Source organism: Mya arenaria, chromosome 2 (genome assembly GCF_026914265.1).
Source record: "Mya arenaria isolate MELC-2E11 chromosome 2, ASM2691426v1".
Lineage (NCBI taxonomy): Eukaryota > Metazoa > Mollusca > Bivalvia > Myida > Myidae > Mya > Mya arenaria.
The window spans coordinates 28,132,711-28,153,412 of NC_069123.1; the positions used below are offsets into that span (position 1 = coordinate 28,132,711).

The window sequence follows — 20,702 nt, forward strand, 5'->3', positions numbered from 1 at the left end:
GTAAAGTTTATAGAGAATTAAATTTCCAATCCAGTCATATAAATTTTATTTTGTTATCTAAATTATTTACGCATATTATTCATAAATAAACAGAAAAATATGTCAAATTTGATGAAAATTAATTTTTATTACACTTTTATTTATCAAACATAACACAAAATATTATATAAACAACATATTTTTATAATTCATTTAATGCAACCTGAATTGAAACAAAGATGGACAGAATTAAAAAATAATTCACAACAAAGAAGCACGGTATATTTATATATATGAAACGATGAAAAAAAAAGTTGATCAACAGTCACAGTACGTATTACTTTCGGTTATTTAACAATACAATGAACAAATAAAGTTATTATTCAACTACTAAATGAGGCCTGCATGTTGTTGTTTTCTAAATTTATATCGTTTATTGCATGTCCAGGTATTGTCATTTGGGCTTGATTTTAAAAATCCTCATTTCTCGTATCCTTGTGTGCGTGACGCCGAGGTCCGAATTCGCTATCTCGACGTCGTACTCCAACTAATTTTAATCGAAGCCAGAATGTTCCGATTCGTCAGTCAAACACTGAAATATAAATGACATTATTCAGGAATGTTGTTTTAAACTGAAGTTAACAAGGGCAGAAATTAGCTCTACATTGCATTCTTGTGTATTCGAAAACACGTGTTTCAACAGCTGATCGATGTTAAATTGGGTCATGTCAAAGTTTAACAATAGGGATAGTCATTATTTTATAACACATTTGTACTTACTTTCAATTTGTAGAAGCAGATGCGCATTTTTGTGACCGGATTAGCGAAACAGAAGTGACACATATGTCCCATATAATGATTTATGGCCTTTGTTTATACAAGCCAGATGATTTTTTGTTTATCCAACATGGCCGACATTTTGACACGTTTTCGAACCATGACCTGTGACGTCAGGCGCGTGATCAATAAAATATAGTTTTATTATTGGTAGTTAATTATAACTTGCAGTATTGTGTAAATTTCCACGAGGAAAACGAGAAACGAATGCCCACAAACCTGCGCAGTCAACGTTTTACGCATCTTTGATACCAGTGACCTTATTTCGCGATTTTCCGAAATTCTTTAAATAGTAACATAATGTTTTTTTTAGTGCATTGTATTTATCGATGTTTATACTTCATGAATATGAATTTATAGCGAATAAACAAGCATCAGGTATGAAAATAAATGCCCCTACATTACGAATACGTAGGATTACGTATCTATGAAGCTATGGATAAAACGTTAAGATCCGTATCTATGAAGCTATGGATAGATAAGTAAAATTGCGTATCTATGAAGTAAAGGGTTAAGGTTGACAGTGGAAAGCATCAATAATATTATGAGTGTGAAATTCCATGAAAGACCATGATGACTAAGCCCAAAAATTATTGTAATTTGAATGTATTTCTGTATTTATTGTTATATTATAAATGCAGATATTGCGCAAATTTTCGTCGTGTAAAAATCCCCTGGTGTAATATCAAAATCCCCTGGAATTCAGACCAAAATCCCCTGGGAAGCCTCTCAGAAATATGGCATGTATGGTTTAGTGAAGCACTAAAATACAGCAACTGTGTAGACTGTGTGACTATGTAAACCAATCTCATTGTTTATTTTGTGTAATTTGAATAAACAAAAAAATTGGGCTTTAAAAAGAAATACTTTTTGTTTGGGTTACCCAACATTATTTACAAATAAGGCGCTGCCCTACCAATTTTTAGACCGTTGGTAAAAAAAAAACTTCTTCTTTTTAAAAAAAATATTTTAATGATCTTATGTAAAGCCTTAAAAAAATAAAAATAAAAAAGCTTACCTACCCTACCTGTTTTTTTTAAAAGAATATAATGCTAACCTAACCATTTTTTTTGCCTAAGCAGCAAGACTGCGCCCAGATGATGCCAATTTAATTATTGAGTTGAGTGTAAAAAGAATAAAGGCTTTGTGTTTGCATGAATGTCTCTCTTAACTGAGATCTAGTCAGCATGCATGTGCAAACCACTGAATGATCGACCCACATAACAAAACAAATTAATTTCTAAATGGAACTTTGCATGTGGTCGTTTTAATCAGAATTCAAATGATTTAATTAAGATCTGTACAGCCAATTCATTGGCAGAGACATGCGCATAAACACTAAAATAAGTTAAAACTTGTCATGGTCAATAAGTTTTCGATTGACTTTTCATAAATTGTCCCGGGAATGACATTAAGATTATCTGAAAATTCTGAGAATTGTTTGACATGATAAATATTTATTGTAAATCTATAGAGGAAAAGTCATAAAACTCCGTTTAAACTAGCTATTGATTTGCTTATTGGATTTGTTAGCGATCCTTTGTTTAATTACAGGGGATGCAAATAAAAGATTGTATATCAGTTACGGCTGATTTGCGTAATTCAAGCGATTGCATGGTTTCTTTACAAAAATGTGTAAATTTTCATTCAGCGGTCTTTTAATTATTTAATGAATATGTTAATATTACAGTCCTGTATTTTGTAACTATTCCCAATGATTAAATTGTTTGCATAAACCAGTGTTGAAAATAAATAATTAATAAGAAGTGTCATCACTTATTGTAATTAAATAATTATATAAACAATTGTTTGAAAAGCAATGATAATTGTGGAATATTTCTTTAAATTTAATGTTTGTTATTCAAATGCAAATTTCATGTAAGCACGAAAAAGTTTATATTTCAGCAAGTACTGGATGTATAATGCATTGGGACTTAATATACAATTATACTCAACCATCCAACCTACTTGAATAACCAAGTTGGATTACTTTATTTTACATAAAATGCAAATTTATGGCCCTTTGTTATTCTAAGTAGAAATTCTGGTTAAGGTTTTGCATTTTACCACATTTAAGTCAATATTTCAGCAAAAACATCATTTATTGCATTGCAACTTTATACAAGGGCTCCAAACCATCCAACCTTCTTACTTAATCAAGTTAGGTAACTGTATTTGGTGTAAATTATTGCCCTTTATTATACTCTCTTTTGACTTGATTGTGACCAAAGCTGATTGCTTGTAAAATCACTTAATTTTCTGAGTAGAAACCTGGAGAATTATGGGTGTCCATTTATAGTGGTCATGAGAAAGTACCTCTGCAGTGGGAATCATACCCATAACCACTTGGGTGAGAGCCAGATATTTATACCACTAGACCACTTTCACCCTGATGGGGATGGAACCCACACCCTCTTGTGTGAGAGGCACACACTTATACCACTAGACTACTCTCCCCTTGTTGGGGATTAAACCCATAACCTCTTTGGTGAGAGACAGACACCTATACAACTAGTCTACTCTCACCCTTGTAGGGATCAAACCCACAACCTCTTAGGTGAGAGGCTGACATATATACCACTAGACCACACAGATCCTGGTACACTGTGTAATATGCTCCGAAATCCTAAAATGAACAACAATGTTATCGGAGTTCTCGTTGAATAGGCCTTAATGCTGGAGTGCATGAATATTAAAATTACACACACATGCACACCCTAGAAGTGATTAAACGCTGACAACCTCTTGTGTGCGAGGCAGACATAATTATGATATATACCACTAGACCATTCTCACTGAGAAAAGTTAAATCATTTAATTCAACACAAAAGTTTGCATTCTTTTACTTATATTATATTAAATTAATATCTTCAAACAAGATTATTTTTCCATTTCCAGAGAGATGTTGATGAAAGGGCCGATGAAATCGTCCAAGGGATTCAAATACTCCATGAAAAGCGTAAGCAATTTTCCATGATTTATTTTTAGCTTTTTCTAATTCATTTTAGCCTGACATTGATTAGTATACCCCTAATACATGTTCAAATCTCTTCCCCAGGGAAGAAATTGATACAGGGATGGTATTCAATATTCAACTTAAAATAATCTTTAATGGTCATACATCATTGTCTTCATTCATTCTATTGGTCAGTCATTTCTGACAAATACTAAGTCAGTTCTTAAATAAATAGACATGAATTGAAATGCAACGTTCAATAGATTTTGCTATGAAAGTTATTAATCTAATTCACTGAAGTTTAAACCCAAAAGAGAGGTCTTAATCTGTTTTTTTTTTTCAATTTCCATTATCAGTTTAAATACAGTCAAAACCTGTTGGCTTGATATTGCTTGGTTCGATTTCCTCGATAGCTGGAACTTGATGTAAAGGACCGATTTTGTTTTACTCTATTTAAGCATTTCCACTTGGCTCGATATTCTCGAGGCTCAAAAGTATTTTTTGGCTGATCTCTCAGGGGTATAAAGCCAATGGGTTTCGACTGTAATTATGTTTTCAAAATTACATTGTAAAAGCTACCATACTTAATATATTTTTTCTGAAGTGGTTAATTTGTTTCTTCTCCATTACAGAAATGGAACAGCTTCAAGATCAGCTGGCGTGAGGCAACGTATTCCCTTGAAGTGTGGAAAGGGGCGTTGAAAAAAATTGAAGGTTTTTATCAGCTTTTGTCCTTATCTATATTTCAAAGAATATGAAAAAGTTGCAATTACTCATCGTATGATTATATAATTTCTGATTCAGGTCAATGAGTGTCTCATGACATGGTAAGGTCAGAGGTTAAATTAATAATACACTCACACTTCATGAGAAGGATACTAGCTATAAGCTACAGGGCAAGTAGGTGATCCGTTATGGGCTATACAGGGCAAAGGAAACAATACTGGGTGAGAGTGAAGCTCGAAAATAAATATGGTTTCCTGCACCCTGTATATCCCACCTCAGATCATTTACTCTAAGCCTGTGACATCATGTTGATAACTTGTTTAAATTGATCAAGACACCTACCCTCTTTAGGAAATGTTTCATTTATTTATTGAAATTGGAAAATAGTGACCATTTTGGTACAATATGAATATATAATGAAAATAATATTTTCATTTTATCAATAATAAAAAATATGGGGTCTTTGCATGACCTGTCCTGGACCTATGGTTTTGGGTCATTTGTATTGAAGATGACCCATTAATGTTCTTAGAGCGTCTGTTTTCTAAGGAAAAATTCAAGACATAGCCATATCATTGCTGTCATTTTGGGCATCAGCGGCGTCAGCATCATACAAAAACTTAAACTTAACCCATAACTCAAAAGCAATTGAAGAATGAGTCTTGGTACAAATGTTGCCAAAGACAATACGCACATGTTCAGCAAGGCCCATAACTCTGGTTTTAATAACTTTCTAGTTAAGCTCCTTGTTTGACATAAAAAAACCCCAGATAAGCGATAGTGTTTCTTCTTAGGGGCTCTTGTTAACAATCTCATCATCTTTCAGGTCACCAGGGTATGGGTGTTGTTTCGTACTTCACCTTCCTCCGTTGGCTGTTGTTCCTCAACATCTTCATCTTCCTCCTCCTCTTCTTCTGCATCACGATCTTCCAAGTCTCGTTCAACTCCACGACTGAGTATGTTAGCGACCTCGTGGGGAATGATGGGCAATTTAGTGCGTACACTACAAATGTCACGTCATGTAGCTCGAGTTACAGTCCGAATGTCTCATCCGATGCACTAACGCGGATCCTCGACTTCTTTCAGGGAACAGTAAGTGAAAACGAAAAAAAGGATAAAATCTCAAAATATTTTGAATGCTTAGTACTACTTCGTTTCAAATGTATATCGATTTTACAATTCAAATGCCTTATTTTTCTATTTTAAGATTATCATTAGGAGTATACTGAACGTTTTTTCAAATACTAAATAAAAATATGTGACCATGAATTGTTGAAATTAGGCTTTCTATACAATCGTCATAAATGATAAGAATTTCAGAACGCAGTACTAATAACTCATTTATTATATACATTACTGGTTAGATCACTTAAAAGCCACATGTTTTTATAATAAATGTCCTTTTAACAACGCACCATTTTGTTTTTTGACGTAATTTTAACATCACGCAATGATACTTGTTATGACATGACGTCACAAGAGTGGAATACAGCCGTATTGCACTGGAGTGGAATACGGACTACCGTATTTTGCGATATGTATTGAGTGTGGATTTATGAGGGGTATATAATAAAATCAAACGTGTCAGTTATTTATACTATTCTTCCTCAGGGCTGGATGGAAAACACAGCAATGTTTAACGGCTTCTACACTGACAGGAAAAAGGAGCTTGCCGCATCAGAATACAACATGCCGCTTGCGTACTTTCTCGTTACCGTGCTGGTCTTGCTTTTCAGTCTCATCATCATGGTTCGCAAGTGAGTTTCACCAATGTTAATTTTCAGTGCATTTTTTGCCATCATAGCATCATCGTCTTACATCCTGGGATAAAAAAAAAATCAAAATTTTATTACGAAATTCTGTGAACATCATCACAAGCACAATGGGATGTAAGTTGCAAGTAGCATAGATTGGGCAGAAATGCTTTTTGATTTATCATGCCGTTTGATGAACTGAGTGAAACACATTCCAAATAGACTAGGGGATAGATCGAAATTCCGGGATTCCCCCCCCCCCCCCCCCCCCCCCCCCCCATTCATGCCCCATATGGCATGTATGATTTCTGATTCGTCTAAGCACCAGATTGTGTTTTTATATCTATGTTGTCTTTGTATATTGCTGGTGGTGAAATTTTGTGGTTTTCATGTTGTTGTTATTATGGTCTGTCTTGTGTGCTGTTTGCTGTCAATTTATTGAGATATTTCTCCCAAAACATCTCTACATTTTCTGAAATGTACAGCATTCTGTTAAAATTATTCTTCAGAAAAAAATCTTATTTTATGTCTGCGCAATCAAGGTTAACTCGAGAACATAATATTACCATTCGTGACGTTATCTATGAAAGCAATGCCTAATGCATAAACGATGTTATACGAGATATCACGTTTTTTCAATACCCTTAGTTTTAAGTCGGACATTGTTATACTTTTACTATCTCTTTGTTATTGGACAGAAAAAAATATGACCACTGTCACGGTTAAAAAATCAGCGTGTTGAAAAAATGATTGTGCTGTGATTTCTCACGTAACATCATTTGCAACTGCGGCCTCAGGTTTTCGCAAATAGCGTCAAATTTCTTGTCCAAGTCAGATAATATTATTGCTAGAAGATACATTCATGATGTTTATCATTGCAGAAACAGTCAATAATAGTCAGCAGATTTTCAAACAAATTGCTTTTTTTCCCTTTTTCAGTTATTTGACCATCAATGGTCAGTCTGATATTTGTCCTTTTTCTGCTTTTGTCGCATAAATTTATTAACGCTTTATTTATGTCCTTCGAAATAGCCGAATTGGAAGGTGAGCACCAAAATGCACTATACGAATACATATATAGCCTCTTGATATTTCATGCTGTACACATTTAATAGCTACTTTTATAGCGATGATGCGTATGTATAAGTTGCCAGGCTCCAATTTCTCGAATCATTCTTAGTCCTAATTAAAGGATTTAGCTAAGCGGAAAATTGAAATTTTCGATACTTTGCGTAATATTCATTTCTTTAAGAGTTTTTTGTCTTTTAAATAAAAATTATCTTGATGTCAATCACAATTACCCATTTTCATTATCAAATTCAAACTTAAGTTTGTATCTAAGCTACTTGAAATAAGCTATTTAAGCTGCTTAAGCTTAAGAAGTTTTGAGAAATTGGCATCTGAACACACAAAATTTGTATATTGTAATTTATGTAGTTTATGATGAATGATTAGAAAATTAGTATTTCATGAGCTACATTGTTATCGCAATGCACGATAGAGTCTTAGAGTAAATATTGTTAAAAAACGTTACAGGCTCGTTAGTGTCATTTGAATAGATCTATAGATAGTATTTAATGCACCTGATAGTAAAACTCATTGCTGCCACATTGGGATTACGTTGCCTGATGTTTTTATTGTCAGGTATTTGTTTCGAATTAATAACTTTGGAACAATTTTTGTTGGAGTTTTGAAAGTTAGTATTAATTTTTTTTCACATGATTAACCCGTATTAATTTTGGTGTCAATAGAAAAATAATGGCCATAGTAGCGGCAAATCAGTGTCACATGATCTGATTCCAAACCACACATCTGATTCGTAGAAATCTATTTTTGTCTGTAAGATATTGTCCTTTTCATTTACTTTTTGTTTTTAGGTATGAATTTCAAGCTTTTACTGTAATATTCAAGAGTATTAGATGTTGGAAAAAACATTTTGTTTGCTGCACTCTAATGATTTAAGTGTTTTATGTTGAAATATATTGCAGAAAAAATATCTTAAAATGTCACGTAACCTTAATGCCAATCGGAACAACTCAGCCATTATCAAACTGATATGATATTGGAAATATTAGTTTTTAAAAAAAGTAGTCCATCATGGCTGTGAGTGTTGAATGTGTTTTCAACCGTCAAGGGACATATTATTGAACACACAGTGCAGAGTATCAAGCTGTTTTTCTAGTAATTTGAATCTGATCAAATCAGATTTCTCAAAAGCGTAATTTAGACACGAATCATTCCATACATTGTTGACATAATTGAACGGGTCTACTGACGGTAATGTCATCATCATTGTGTTAATCGCTGGCAGCCTTATACCATATTCGTATATCTTGAAGCATATCTCAGAGGTCTATCCAAATGCATGCTGGAAATGGCCGAATTGTTACGATTGCCCTTAGTGCAAGAACTCAACATCTGCCTCTATTTCCTACATGCAGTTATTGAGTTATTGCGCCAGTTAAATGATTACAAAAGGCTTAGGCTACATGAGCTTAATGTTTTGTTTGTCATATTTTGGACGAAGACGAATATAATTTGAGCGAGCAGACGAAATAAAATTTGCTATGTTTTCTATTTTATTTTAAAAACAGGTGCAGGTGAAGACAAATTCTTATTTTCCTTACATAATTAATATTTTGAATGATAATCCTGAACAATTTTTTAATTTATTATCCTTTCTTTGTAATTTTAATTTGCAAAGCATCAACTTTTAAATCTATTTATTGTCTTGCAGACTTTTTACATGGTTTTTAAAGAGATTTGCTCATGTTTTTGAACCAAATTTGTTTTTATCACTGTAGTGCATCTGAAGACGCTTATATTATAATTATTTTAATCTTTATTACCGAAATGTTTAATGTATAAAAAACACCAAAACTGCACCAAAACCACTACCCCACAAGGACTGACATACATTAGCTGATGGATAATTTAACCTTTAAGCCTTTTAAAGAATCATGTTTGAGAAACAAAAAGGGTTCTAGCTGTCAGTATCTTCGTTATAAAAAGAGGGCATTAAATTACATAAACATGACCGTCGGTCCCTTAAATGTAACTTTTCTTCGCAAGAGAAAACGTTTTTCATCCTATAAATTTTTCTTGCAAATGTGTGTGGTTAAATTTTTTATTCTTTATTGTTGCATTTTTTAGATCCGATGAAAAAATTTAGTGTGTTATTTTTGTAGAAATAGAGTCATGAGATTTAAAAAAAAAAAAATTGGAAGTAATTTTTTGTGTAGCTAGAAGTTTGAAATACACATACATGTAGGTATTTGTTTGAAGACACCAGCTTAATAAAATAATGTATAAAATGCTGATCATATATAATTAAGCTTTATAGAGTAAGCCATTATTTGCTTGTTATAATAGGTAGAATAGAAAGTCATTTAAAAACCATATTGAGCCTAGAATATGTGGGGTTGTTTCTGGTCATGCGACAGATTGGTGTAATTTCTTCTTTTTTTTCCCCCAAAATACAATATTATTTTCCAAAAGAGTCAACAGAGATTTGCTGTTTTTCAAACAAATATAAATTTTAAACTGACCTGAAAAGAGAAAATTTATGCAATTTTTTTAAATGTATGCCTACAAACATTCATAATACATTTTAAAATGTGTAATCTAGCATGTTTTTTTCTCATTTTTCTTATGTCTCAAAAAACTATGAATGCCTTTTATTTATACTCAATATTACTTTCGATATGTTGTTATGTTGATATGCATGCACTTTATAATTTATGAAACATTATTTTTGCATTTACCAATGAACCTTATATTTATTGTTTACTCTAAATGGCCTTTTTTACTTTTTTGTACAATTTTTTTTTGTGGAACACAAATTAAAATTTATATTTTTGTGAATATATGTTTTGTTTGTTTTCTTAAAGCTACGATTTCCCATTAAGAAATTGTAAAGACCAAGAAATTGATATTTATAATATCATATTCCCTTAAATATTAGTCAGAAATAAATTAAGGGATATAATTCAACTTGAATAACAGGAATATTGTCTGTATATTTCAGCACTCTGTCGAACTTCAAGGAGACTGTTCTGGCGAAGGAAAATTCGAAACAGGGCGTGTACTGTAACACGGTGTTTGCAGCCTTCGACTACATGGTTGATGAGGACGAAGCTGTTAAACTGAAGCAGAAGAGTATTTACAATGGACTAGTCGTAAGTATTTGTAATTGCCATTCTTTGATCAAAATATTATTTAAATTTCACTAAATTAATCATATTTTTCAATCCAGAAAATGTGTGAATTTTATTACCGAGAAAGTATGAATTTAACTATTCATATTTTTCAACCTAGAAAGTATGTGAATTTTACTATTCATATTTTTCAACCTAGAAAGTATGTGAATTTTACTAATCAGGTTGGAAGTATGTGAATTTTACTATTACCATTTTTTTCAACCTAGAAAGTATGTTAATTTTACTAATCAGGCTGAAAGTATATAAATTTTACTATTCTTATTTTTCAACCTAGAAAGTATATGAATTTTACTATTTATATTTTTCAACTAGAAAGTATGTAAATTTTACTATATTAAACCACTTAGATAGATATGCAAGACTAAAGTGAATGTTATAGTGGTCTGTACGGTGTACTTGTCTTCCTTTCTAATTAATGCCTTTCAATTTTAAAGAGGATTTATATAAAAACCATCATTTCAAATTAGATGTAAAATATATTATTTGTTTATGTATATAATGAATTTTCTATGCTAGGCGGACCTAGGTGATCAGCGACATGAAATGGAAGTGCGGAATCGTACACGCGGACAGAAGTGCAAGGTCTTCACTGTCCGATTCCTCATCAACTTCCTCATACTAATCATGCTCGGTGGCGCGGGAGCAGCCATCTACTATGCGCAGGACTATTCTTCCAATGTAAGTTATAACAAGAATATGCAAAATTGTACAGGTTCAAATATACATTTACTTATAACTGTACTTCATTTCAGATTTTGTTGAAATTTTAAGATATCATGTGTATTCAAGCATTGACAGAGCGTACTATTTTGACCGCTTTACCATAAAACTATTTGTAGTAAGGATTTGATATGCCTACTATGAACGTTTGCAATTAGAGAGGCCCCATTCAAAACAAGTGGGCCTTTTGGTATTGCTTTGAAGGGTCAGAAACTTTTTAACCAAATTGTAGATACTTGAAACAGATATTTATATTACGGTAATACATTAGTTCTCAAAGGTCGGGTTTCTAAAACCATGAAGAAATTGTTCAGAATAAAATATAATTGTTAAGATAAAAGTTGTTGCTGATGTTTGCTTACCAAATACTTGTATATACTTTTAAATAGGCAATACAAAACTGCTTCCATTCCTTTTTAAATAAATTTTTTATGTACAAATATAATATTACTGTAAATTATTCAAGTTTATGATAAGGCTAAATAACTTATCAACATTTTCAGTTCACCACAGACCCGAATGTTGCGGATAACTACCATTCACTAGTGATCCTACTCGTAGAGTTTCTCCCGTCCATCGTCATTGGCCTCCTGAACGGCATGTACCCTGTCATCTTCGGTATCCTTGTTAAGTTTGAGGACTACAGACCTGTGACTGTTATCAAGATAACGCTTATCAGGTGAGTGCAAGCAGGTTGCGTTTTAAGGGAGACCACTATCCAATCGTACCACATAAGAATAATCATTACCGTAGCAATGACCTGATTTTTAAAAAGCGTTTTGGGTTAAAAAATATATAATTAAGTTAACCAATGGCAAAGGATAACTGTGAATGATGATTAAGAATGTATTCCGCTTGTCCATAAAAATAAAGTGTTTATTCTATGAATCAGTGGGCTGATTATTAAAGTAAACAATATTGTTAATGTCAGTATTGTTAACTTCTAAAATTTTGCTGCATTGGAAATTTAATGGATATGCTTGCAGTATTCCTAACCAGATTTGAGACAACTGTCTCAGCTATGCTTGTTTTATTTGAATATATGAGCTTATTTTGTGATATTTCACCTTTAAAAGTTCACAATGATATCATTAACAGTGTTGTTAACTTTAACAAATTTCTGAACAATCTGCTTAGTATCTAGTAATTTCATAATTATATTCTTTCAAATGAAAACAAGTAAATCAAAAGGGCCTTACTAAAAATCTATCACATTTTTTGTATGTTAGTGTCATGTATTAACAAATGAAGGCACATCAGCAAATTCCATGAATTGCCGTAGCCATTCTTGGGAAATTTGCAAGCAAGTGCAGTGGAAAATATGAAATAATTCCTTATATATTCATTTAAAAGGCACACAATATATGTTAATGCCAAAAAAATGCTTTTTACTTTTAATACATTTATAATCATCTTATTTTACTTTAAAGCTGCACTCTCACAGATTTACCATTTTTACAACTTTTTTATTTTTTGTCTTGGAAAGAGCAAATTTTTGCGTAAATATCTGCAAACCAATGATATAAGTTTGCTGACAAAAAATCAGATCAGAGATTTTCATATTTCCGTTTGAAAATTAATGTTTTATGGCTTAAACCGTTACTAACGGTTTAAGAAAAATGCATAAAAAATAAATTTTTGAACTTAAATTTAAAAATCTGCGATCTAATTTTTTTTCAGCTGTCTTATATAACTGGTTTCCATGGTTTTACGCAAAAATTGGCTTGTTCCAAGACAAAAAATTAAAAGTTTTCAAAACGTTTAATCTGTGAGTGTGATTTAATGATATAACAAAAAAAGCATATGATTTAGGTACAGATAAAAATATGTTTTTGCAGCAACCTGTATTTGTGTGCCTTTAAAAATTTATTCATTAGGATTCAAAAATTAATAATAGTTATTTTTGCTATGAGGTTTAAATATCCACAACATATTTTTGTGCACAAGAGTAGCTGATAAGTGTAACATCACATATCATTGGTTAAATGATGTCACACTTATCCAATCAGATTGCAGTATTGAAATAAACAATCGCAGCTGTAATAACTCAACAGGATTCCTTGCATAGTGTTTAATATAAATGTCAAGTTTTCTCTACGCAAAACACCAGGTGAATGAAAATATTTGATTCGGTTCAATATGATGAATTATTTTAATGTTATGTTTACGAAAAGCAAGAAAATTAAAAACATGGAAAAATATCAAATTTGTATTATACATCTTTACTATGTTTACAGGATGGTATTTCTACGTCTTGCATCACTGACCATGATCGTGGCTTCCCTGTATGTTCAGATCACGTGCAAGGATAAAAACTCATGTGATGTCGGCCAAAATGACTGCCCTGCTATATCCGTATGTTGAAAACTTTATTACAACTTACTGTACTGTATTTTAAGAGTGGGCTAGCTCAAGTTAACTCAGACAAATCGGTGACAGATTTTATGTGTGAAAATCTTTACTTCTTGAAAAGGAAAGATTCTGACGAGCAGACTCTGTTTCTTTGGCAGTGAATTCCGAAATGATATTTTGGGGCGGGGCCTGATATGACATTAATTTTTATTGTGATTTCAGTGTTGGGAGACGTATGTTGGTTCTGCTGTCTATAAGCTGGTAGTCTTCGACTTCAACATCAATGCTGCAGTTACCATCTTTGTCGAGGGAACAAGAAAGTATGGCATTTTGTTAGATTTTATTTTGTCTTGCATATAAAAAGTAAACAGTAATGGTAAAAGTATTCAAGATAATTTGTTTGATTTTAATATAAAAATATTTCATGTTTTATACATATAATATAAAGCTGTCACTTTTTACAGTAAATTATCATTAACTCTTTTTAAGACTTTAATATCCAAATGTTCTATATAAAATGCATTGAATAATAATTTTTGATACATAGTTATATTTTGTTGACAATGTTTATTATTGAGTAGCATTCCGTAAAATTAATTGAAATTTGGTGATACCAAAAGATATATCTTTTACTTGGCTTAATTCTGTTTTGCTCATGAATAGGGATGGTTCTTGATGAAAAAATGGGACTGCGATATGTATCACATGTAACCATCGTGTAACACAGTATGTATCGATATGTATCATTTAAAAATAGGAACAAAAGTTTTTATATGCCTTTGCTATCGTGACAACCAAAAATAATAAAAACGGAAGTATTATCACAAACTACATTGTACAAGCGAAAAATAATTATTTTTACCCACATATATCAAATCTCATTGGCGAAACTTGTTGTCAACAGTTGCAACTTAAATTCATATGGTAAAAAAAGACAGGAAAATATTACTACCGGTATTTCACAGATGCATATCGATATGTATTGATCTGTAATGGTTCGCAATATATTGATTTATCGATTATATCACACATCCCTACTCATGACCTTGACTTTCTCAATGACTTAAATAGCATGGTGAAACAGGAAGGTAACAAAAATGAATTGATCAACTAAATTAAAAGCTTAAACCACTTGCTTTAAAATCTCAATTTTTGATGTAATAATAATTTATTTATTTTTTATGACAAATTGACAAAAAGGTTGCAAAAAAATACAGATTTATTTACCTGAAATATATCAGATTGAAAATGTGTCGTTTTTATTTGAAATGCCCCTCAATGCTTATGTATGTGCTTAAAATCTTGGCTTGCAGGCTTGTATGGACAAAATGTAGTTGCCGACTGGTCAAGAAGGTGGGGCCACCAATTTTCGACATTCCCAAAAATGTCCTGGCCCTTGTATACTCTCAATCGTTGTTGTGGTAAGATTGTCATGTGTTTTTTTTCAAAGATTGTTGACCCTTTTTTATCCATGATCGTACAACAAAATTCTTGAATTCTTATTTCCTCATTCAATTAATTGAACATGAATATAAAAAGAATACATTAAAAGCCTTGATTGAAAGTATTTTTATCGAAATAGTTACAAAAAAATGAAGAGAAAAAAAGATCTAATTGTTGTACTTTCATTGGTGAAACAGGTTCATTGTATGCCAACTGGGAAGGATTTTTGAAATGGCAAAAAAAATGTATTTCCTCTTGTGTACCATTAAATCAAAATTCTAATAAAAGTTTTTCTTTCAAATATTTGTTCATATCATAGGTTTTATAAATATGAAAATAGTGTTTTTTATGCCATTTCACAATTCCTTGTCTAAGCTCAAACTTTATTTAAAAATTATTCACGTGATATAAAAATACGAACTGTGTTTTACTTTCAGACTCATAACTTCAAAATGTGAATGTGGCCTGGCCAAATCGATTGGCCCCGCTGTATTTGATGTCCCACTAAATGTTTTAAGCCTAGTTTACTCGCAAACGTTACTGTGGTAAGATAAACTGTACTGGACTGTGCTGTGTGCATTGGAGACTTTCTTGTGTACAAGAAATGTGCATTATTGCGCTTAAAAAAACTGCTTACGGTTGTTGCTTTTGTTTTGCATTATTTCGCTTTGGTAAGATTCACTGCTTAGTGATTGCTATGCATTATTTTGCTTTGGAGAACTGCTTACTTACTTACATCTATGCATTATTTTGCTTTTGAAATCTGCCTGCTTTATGAATACTATGCATTATTTTGCTTTGGAAAACTGTCTACTTACATGTAATAGTTTCTATGCATTATTACGCAATGGATAAATTTCTGCTTTAATACATATTGCTAGGCATTATTTTGCTTTGGAAAAAATGCTTTTTATGTTGTTTTGCATTGGAAGTCTGCCTGCTTACTTCTTGCTATGCACAATTTTGCTCTGGTTAAATCTCACTCATGTAGCCTGCTTTCTTATTGCTATGCAATATTTTCTCTTTGGAAAACTGCCTATACTTCCCTATTTGCTTTGCATTGATTTGCTTTGGCAAATTTGCTTACTTGCCGAATAGTTTGCACTTTATATATATAAAGGTATTGTTCACTGGCTTTTAAAAATTTGCTTTATATTTGCACAAGTTATTAAATTAATTGGCTGCAAATTGACATAAGACTGCTTCTGTGCATTGCTTACATACATTTTATGTTGTGTATCATTTTACGATGAAAAATTACTTAACTTGCTCCATAGTGTGTAGTATTTTGTTTTGGAAAATGCCCATTTACTAAAAACTGTGCATTTTGTATAGTTTTTTGCCTAAATCTTGCTACATAAGACTTAGACTGTGCATTATGCACCAGCTTGAGAATTAATTGCTTGCTTTGCTTTGGCCAAATCATACACTCAAAACTCACTTTGTCAAAGTCATTATAAAGGACCTCGGGAAATACCTCATACAAAACATTTCTTTCTAAACCAAACACATTCGAAAAAAGTTTGACATATTAAGCAGAAATCCGAGATAACAGGGTTTGACATGTGAGTTTCGACTGTGTTTGCCCAAAACTGTGAACTTAATGTCCCTTGCAAAATAGCTTTTACATTATTAGTTTATTTATTATTTGAAGAACAATTTGAGAAAGGTTAAATGACATAAGTCTATTTAAGTCCAAGTCTATCAATAAACTTATAGTTGTTATTAAGGAGGAGTGCATTAACTTGAACCATAACTCTGTCTTTTGTATTTTTAGAGTTATTGCCCTTTGTTATTTAAATGTCAAACATTAAATATTAAAGAACTTCGTACACATGTACACAATTGTAATACGGTTATATGTGTAGCAGAACTGTTGACTCTGGCTAAAGCATATTAATTTTTTTTTTAAACGCCTAGGCCAGTATTCATAAAACATTTCTGAAATATTAAAGGATCAGTGTTCTTACAGTATAACTTGTATTTTTATTAAAGTCAATAAAAATGGAGCAATTCTGGCCTGAGTGACATACTAAAATGAGGCGAAGGACTTATGTTTAGGAAACGGCTTAAGATATTTTATGAATATTTTGGCTGTTGGGTACAGTGACATTTGCAATTCTCTTGTTTAAAAATCTTTCTAATTTTCAGGCTTGGGTTCCACTTTGCACCCCTTATATCTGGAGTTAGCGTTGTCAACTTCTTCCTCATGTTCTACATAAAATACGTAAGTACATTTAAGGATTCAGAACACATTTCTGTGTGTTTATAATTTCAATATTAGGATTGATTCTGATTTTCAGTGTGTTAATGCAGTTTGAATGCTCCGCTGTGATTTAAAAAAATCCTATTTTATGTGCTCTTAATAGATTTGCAAATTCCCAGCTAAGCATTCATATTACATAAAATACTCCGGAAATCCGACAGATCCCCCAGTCTCCCAGCAGAGGATGAACATCTGGTGGAATTTTAAGAAAAAGAATCCTTAATAATACGAGTTTACCATAAAGAACCATGTTGACTAAGTCAAAAATTGTTGTAATTAGAAATATGGCATGTATGGCAGCTATATGGAGGAATAAAGGTCTGGGCCTAAACTCATATCATTTTTACAATCTGTGTTCTTGTGGTCCTTAAATATGCCCAAGAATTCTGCTTAATTTGTCTAAAAAAGAATCCAGTCTCGAAGCTTAGTTACAATGATGTGCTCATAGTCTCATACATGTTTTTAAATAATTCCAATTGCCAAGGTAATATAAATTTTATTGTGTTTTTGCATGTTTCAGCTTTCGGCCCTGTATTTCACCGTACCTCCAGAGAAACCTTACCAGGCGTCCAAGTCAAACTCGTTCTTCACGATCATCCTGATGGTTGCTTTCTTCATGATATGTATACCAGTGGGATACACGCTGTCTAAGTATGTGTTCCTTTTACATCTTAGATTAAGATTGAAATTGTTGTCACCAAGCCGGACAAGTGGGGTTTTCCTCTGGGTACTCCTGTGTCCACCCACAACACAAGTCAACATTCTTGTGTATCATCGAGCTAACAAAAGTGGTTAATGTAATGTTGTAATAACTTGTTTCACAATCGTTGTTAAATAAATCAGTTTTAAATCCGACCAATTTGTATTGCACCGATGAAAATTGGAGTGTTTTCCTTGTTTTTATGTATGCATAAAAGGTAATGCTCTCACACTCCTTGTGTATGATTCATATAACTCCGGTAGTGGGTTCAGTAACTTGTACTTGTTATGGAAAACAAAATGCGATTTAAAGTATTTGCAATAGCTAAATCTGAAGGACTTCTTATTGTTTTTATATAATTGTGCGATTTGTTCTTTTCTTGGGTAAAACGATAACTCGCGAAATGATGCGTTGATGCGTAAATCGATGAAGTTATTCTCAGTTGAAATTTGATTGACACTCTTAAATCTATCATATCCTGATAAAATCATCTGAATTACCTCAATCTTTCAGCATGAACCCGTCTCCAATGTGCGGGCCATTCCGTATCTACGACAAGCCGTCCGACATCATTGATGTTCAGATCGGCAACGCAGCAACATGGTTTAATACGATATGGACGATTACGACCTCGTCTGCGGTGGTTTCTGCCGTCATTATTCTCCTAATGTACGTATATTGAAAAACGTCGGCTCGTTTGAAGTTTGATATTTAACTTTATATCTAATATAATCCTACTCCATGGCCATGAACAGTCCTAGAGGTGATGTCATATACTGTTTAATATCGGCACATTGTTTAGCAGAAGAAAAAAGAATGGCTTATAGAAACAGAAATGTGATATAGACATGTGTTTTGTTTAACAATCTTATGGTGAGCTTGTGCTTAATACCATTTGCTTCAATCGCAAATATTTCATTGACGCACAGAAATTACTGGCACTAAAAATATTAATTCTGTATTATATTTGTCACACAATATTTGTTGATTTCATTTGCTTAGCTGATATAGGTGATCTATTGCTCTGCCCTTTACCCGCCCAATACTGAAAAACTCAACATGTGATAAAAATGCCTTCACAATATGGAGAAATCAGAATTTTTAAATTTGTTTTGTACTATGTCTTATAGTTCTATTTCTCTGGCTTTAAACTCTGCCTGCAATTTGAATATTTTAAGTGTGATAAAATGCCTTCAAAGAATGGAGGTTAAATATCATCATTTTTTATCGTGTATTTTTGCTCCGCCCTAAAACTCCAAATTCAACAGAAAAAAATTAGTGATAAAATGCATTTACAATATGGAGGATTAAGGCCACACTTATTAGATATATAGTTTGTTTGGCAATCTAAAAGTTTGTTTGGCATTAACCGAACAACTCCTGCAACCTGGTTGTTTCTTAGCCACTCCTGAGGTAATGACAATTTTTTTTATTTTTTCATTATGGAATTTATAGGTTAGGAAGTGTGATAAAAACCAACTCCTACTCATTCCTGAAAATGGGAGTCAGGTTAATACCTACTTGCCCAGCCCTTAAATGTAGGACCGGTAAGGCCGAAATAAGTTCTTTTTGGTTGTGGCCTAATATGTATTCTTTTTCACAGCCTCATGGTGTATTATTGCTCCGCACTTAACTCTGCCCACAAAGACTTGTCAGACATGATGAAAGAACAACTCGTACTGGAAGGCAAGGACAAACAATTTCTGCTTGCGCGCATCAACGAGCTCGGTGGGGCCCCGCCCAAGAAGAAGCCCCCACCAGCCCAGCATAAGAAGGCGACAATGCAGACTGTGAATGAAAAACAGCCAATGAGAAATGGGGATGTTGTCATGGAGGTATGTTGAATATGTAAAATAAAGTATGAAGTTTTGTAGAGTGAATATGAAATTATACCTTTTGTTTTTATGAGTTTGTCTGTTTTTCGAAAGAAAAAAGACATGAAATTATAATATCCTTGGTTCCATTGGCATTGCCTGCATCATCATTGTGTAAATAATTTTACCCAGGCCGTATCTCAAAAAATGTAATTTAAAAAAAGATATGCACATGTTAAAGACGATATAAAAATGTATAGCAATGTCCATAACTCTGATTTAAATAATTTAAAAGTTATGCGCCTTGTTCGATAGACGACTGAAGGTGTTGCTCTGCAACGCTCTGTTTTCTGATTTAGAAATCTCAGAGGTTTTTGTTTAGTTTTTCATATGCCTTTCTGGCAGTTGAGACTGATAAGTTTATTTTCACTTTTTACATTATAGTTAATTATAATATTTTTATGTATTTTAGTTCCTTCAAAAAGAGTTTAATAATTGTCTTATGTTATCAAGCAATATTTTGCTTTGTATTGAAATTCCCGTGATTATGGTTTAAAATCAGCTATGATTTTACATTAAGAAGGTTTCCTTCACCTATAAACAAAATTTTGAATCCCTGGCGTTGTCAAAATTCAAATTTATTTTTCAACAACAGCAATGTAGAAGATGAGCATAATATAAACATGTTGCCAATTAGTTATAGAGACAATCATGTTTAATGTATTAGAAACTATATGTTTCAAATTAATGTGTTGGAAAAATTCACTTTCAATTAAAATACCAAAATTTACAATAAAGTTAGGCTACAGACATGTTTTCATACTAATTTATAGAAAAGGCAGGCCTTCCAGCGTTCGTACTTTTTCCTACTTTTTCATACTTTTTTCTAAAAAACTCCTACTATCTCTACTTTTTTGAAAATAAAGTCCGCAAAA

At 32.4% G+C, this 20,702-nt stretch overlaps 1 protein-coding gene across 5 annotated transcripts in view; it reads left to right on the forward strand.

Annotated features, from left to right (window-relative positions):
• LOC128218013 (transmembrane channel-like protein 7) overlaps positions 1 to 20,702 on the forward strand; it is a 46,741-nt gene that overhangs the window by 16,991 nt on the left and 9,048 nt on the right. For all 5 annotated transcript variants that reach the window (XM_052925541.1, XM_052925525.1, XM_052925515.1 and 2 more), the window contains 14 exons: positions 3,715 to 3,775; positions 4,405 to 4,486; positions 5,325 to 5,590; positions 6,110 to 6,255; positions 10,280 to 10,430; positions 10,989 to 11,150; positions 11,696 to 11,871; positions 13,430 to 13,547; positions 13,767 to 13,864; positions 15,425 to 15,532; positions 17,139 to 17,214; positions 17,774 to 17,904; positions 18,467 to 18,622; positions 19,557 to 19,788. In XM_052925541.1, the coding sequence (XP_052781501.1) occupies positions 3,715 to 3,775; positions 4,405 to 4,486; positions 5,325 to 5,590; positions 6,110 to 6,255; positions 10,280 to 10,430; positions 10,989 to 11,150; positions 11,696 to 11,871; positions 13,430 to 13,547; positions 13,767 to 13,864; positions 15,425 to 15,532; positions 17,139 to 17,214; positions 17,774 to 17,904; positions 18,467 to 18,622; positions 19,557 to 19,788 (1,963 nt within the window). The remainder of the gene's footprint in view (positions 1 to 3,714; positions 3,776 to 4,404; positions 4,487 to 5,324; positions 5,591 to 6,109; positions 6,256 to 10,279; positions 10,431 to 10,988; positions 11,151 to 11,695; positions 11,872 to 13,429; positions 13,548 to 13,766; positions 13,865 to 15,424; positions 15,533 to 17,138; positions 17,215 to 17,773; positions 17,905 to 18,466; positions 18,623 to 19,556; positions 19,789 to 20,702) is intronic.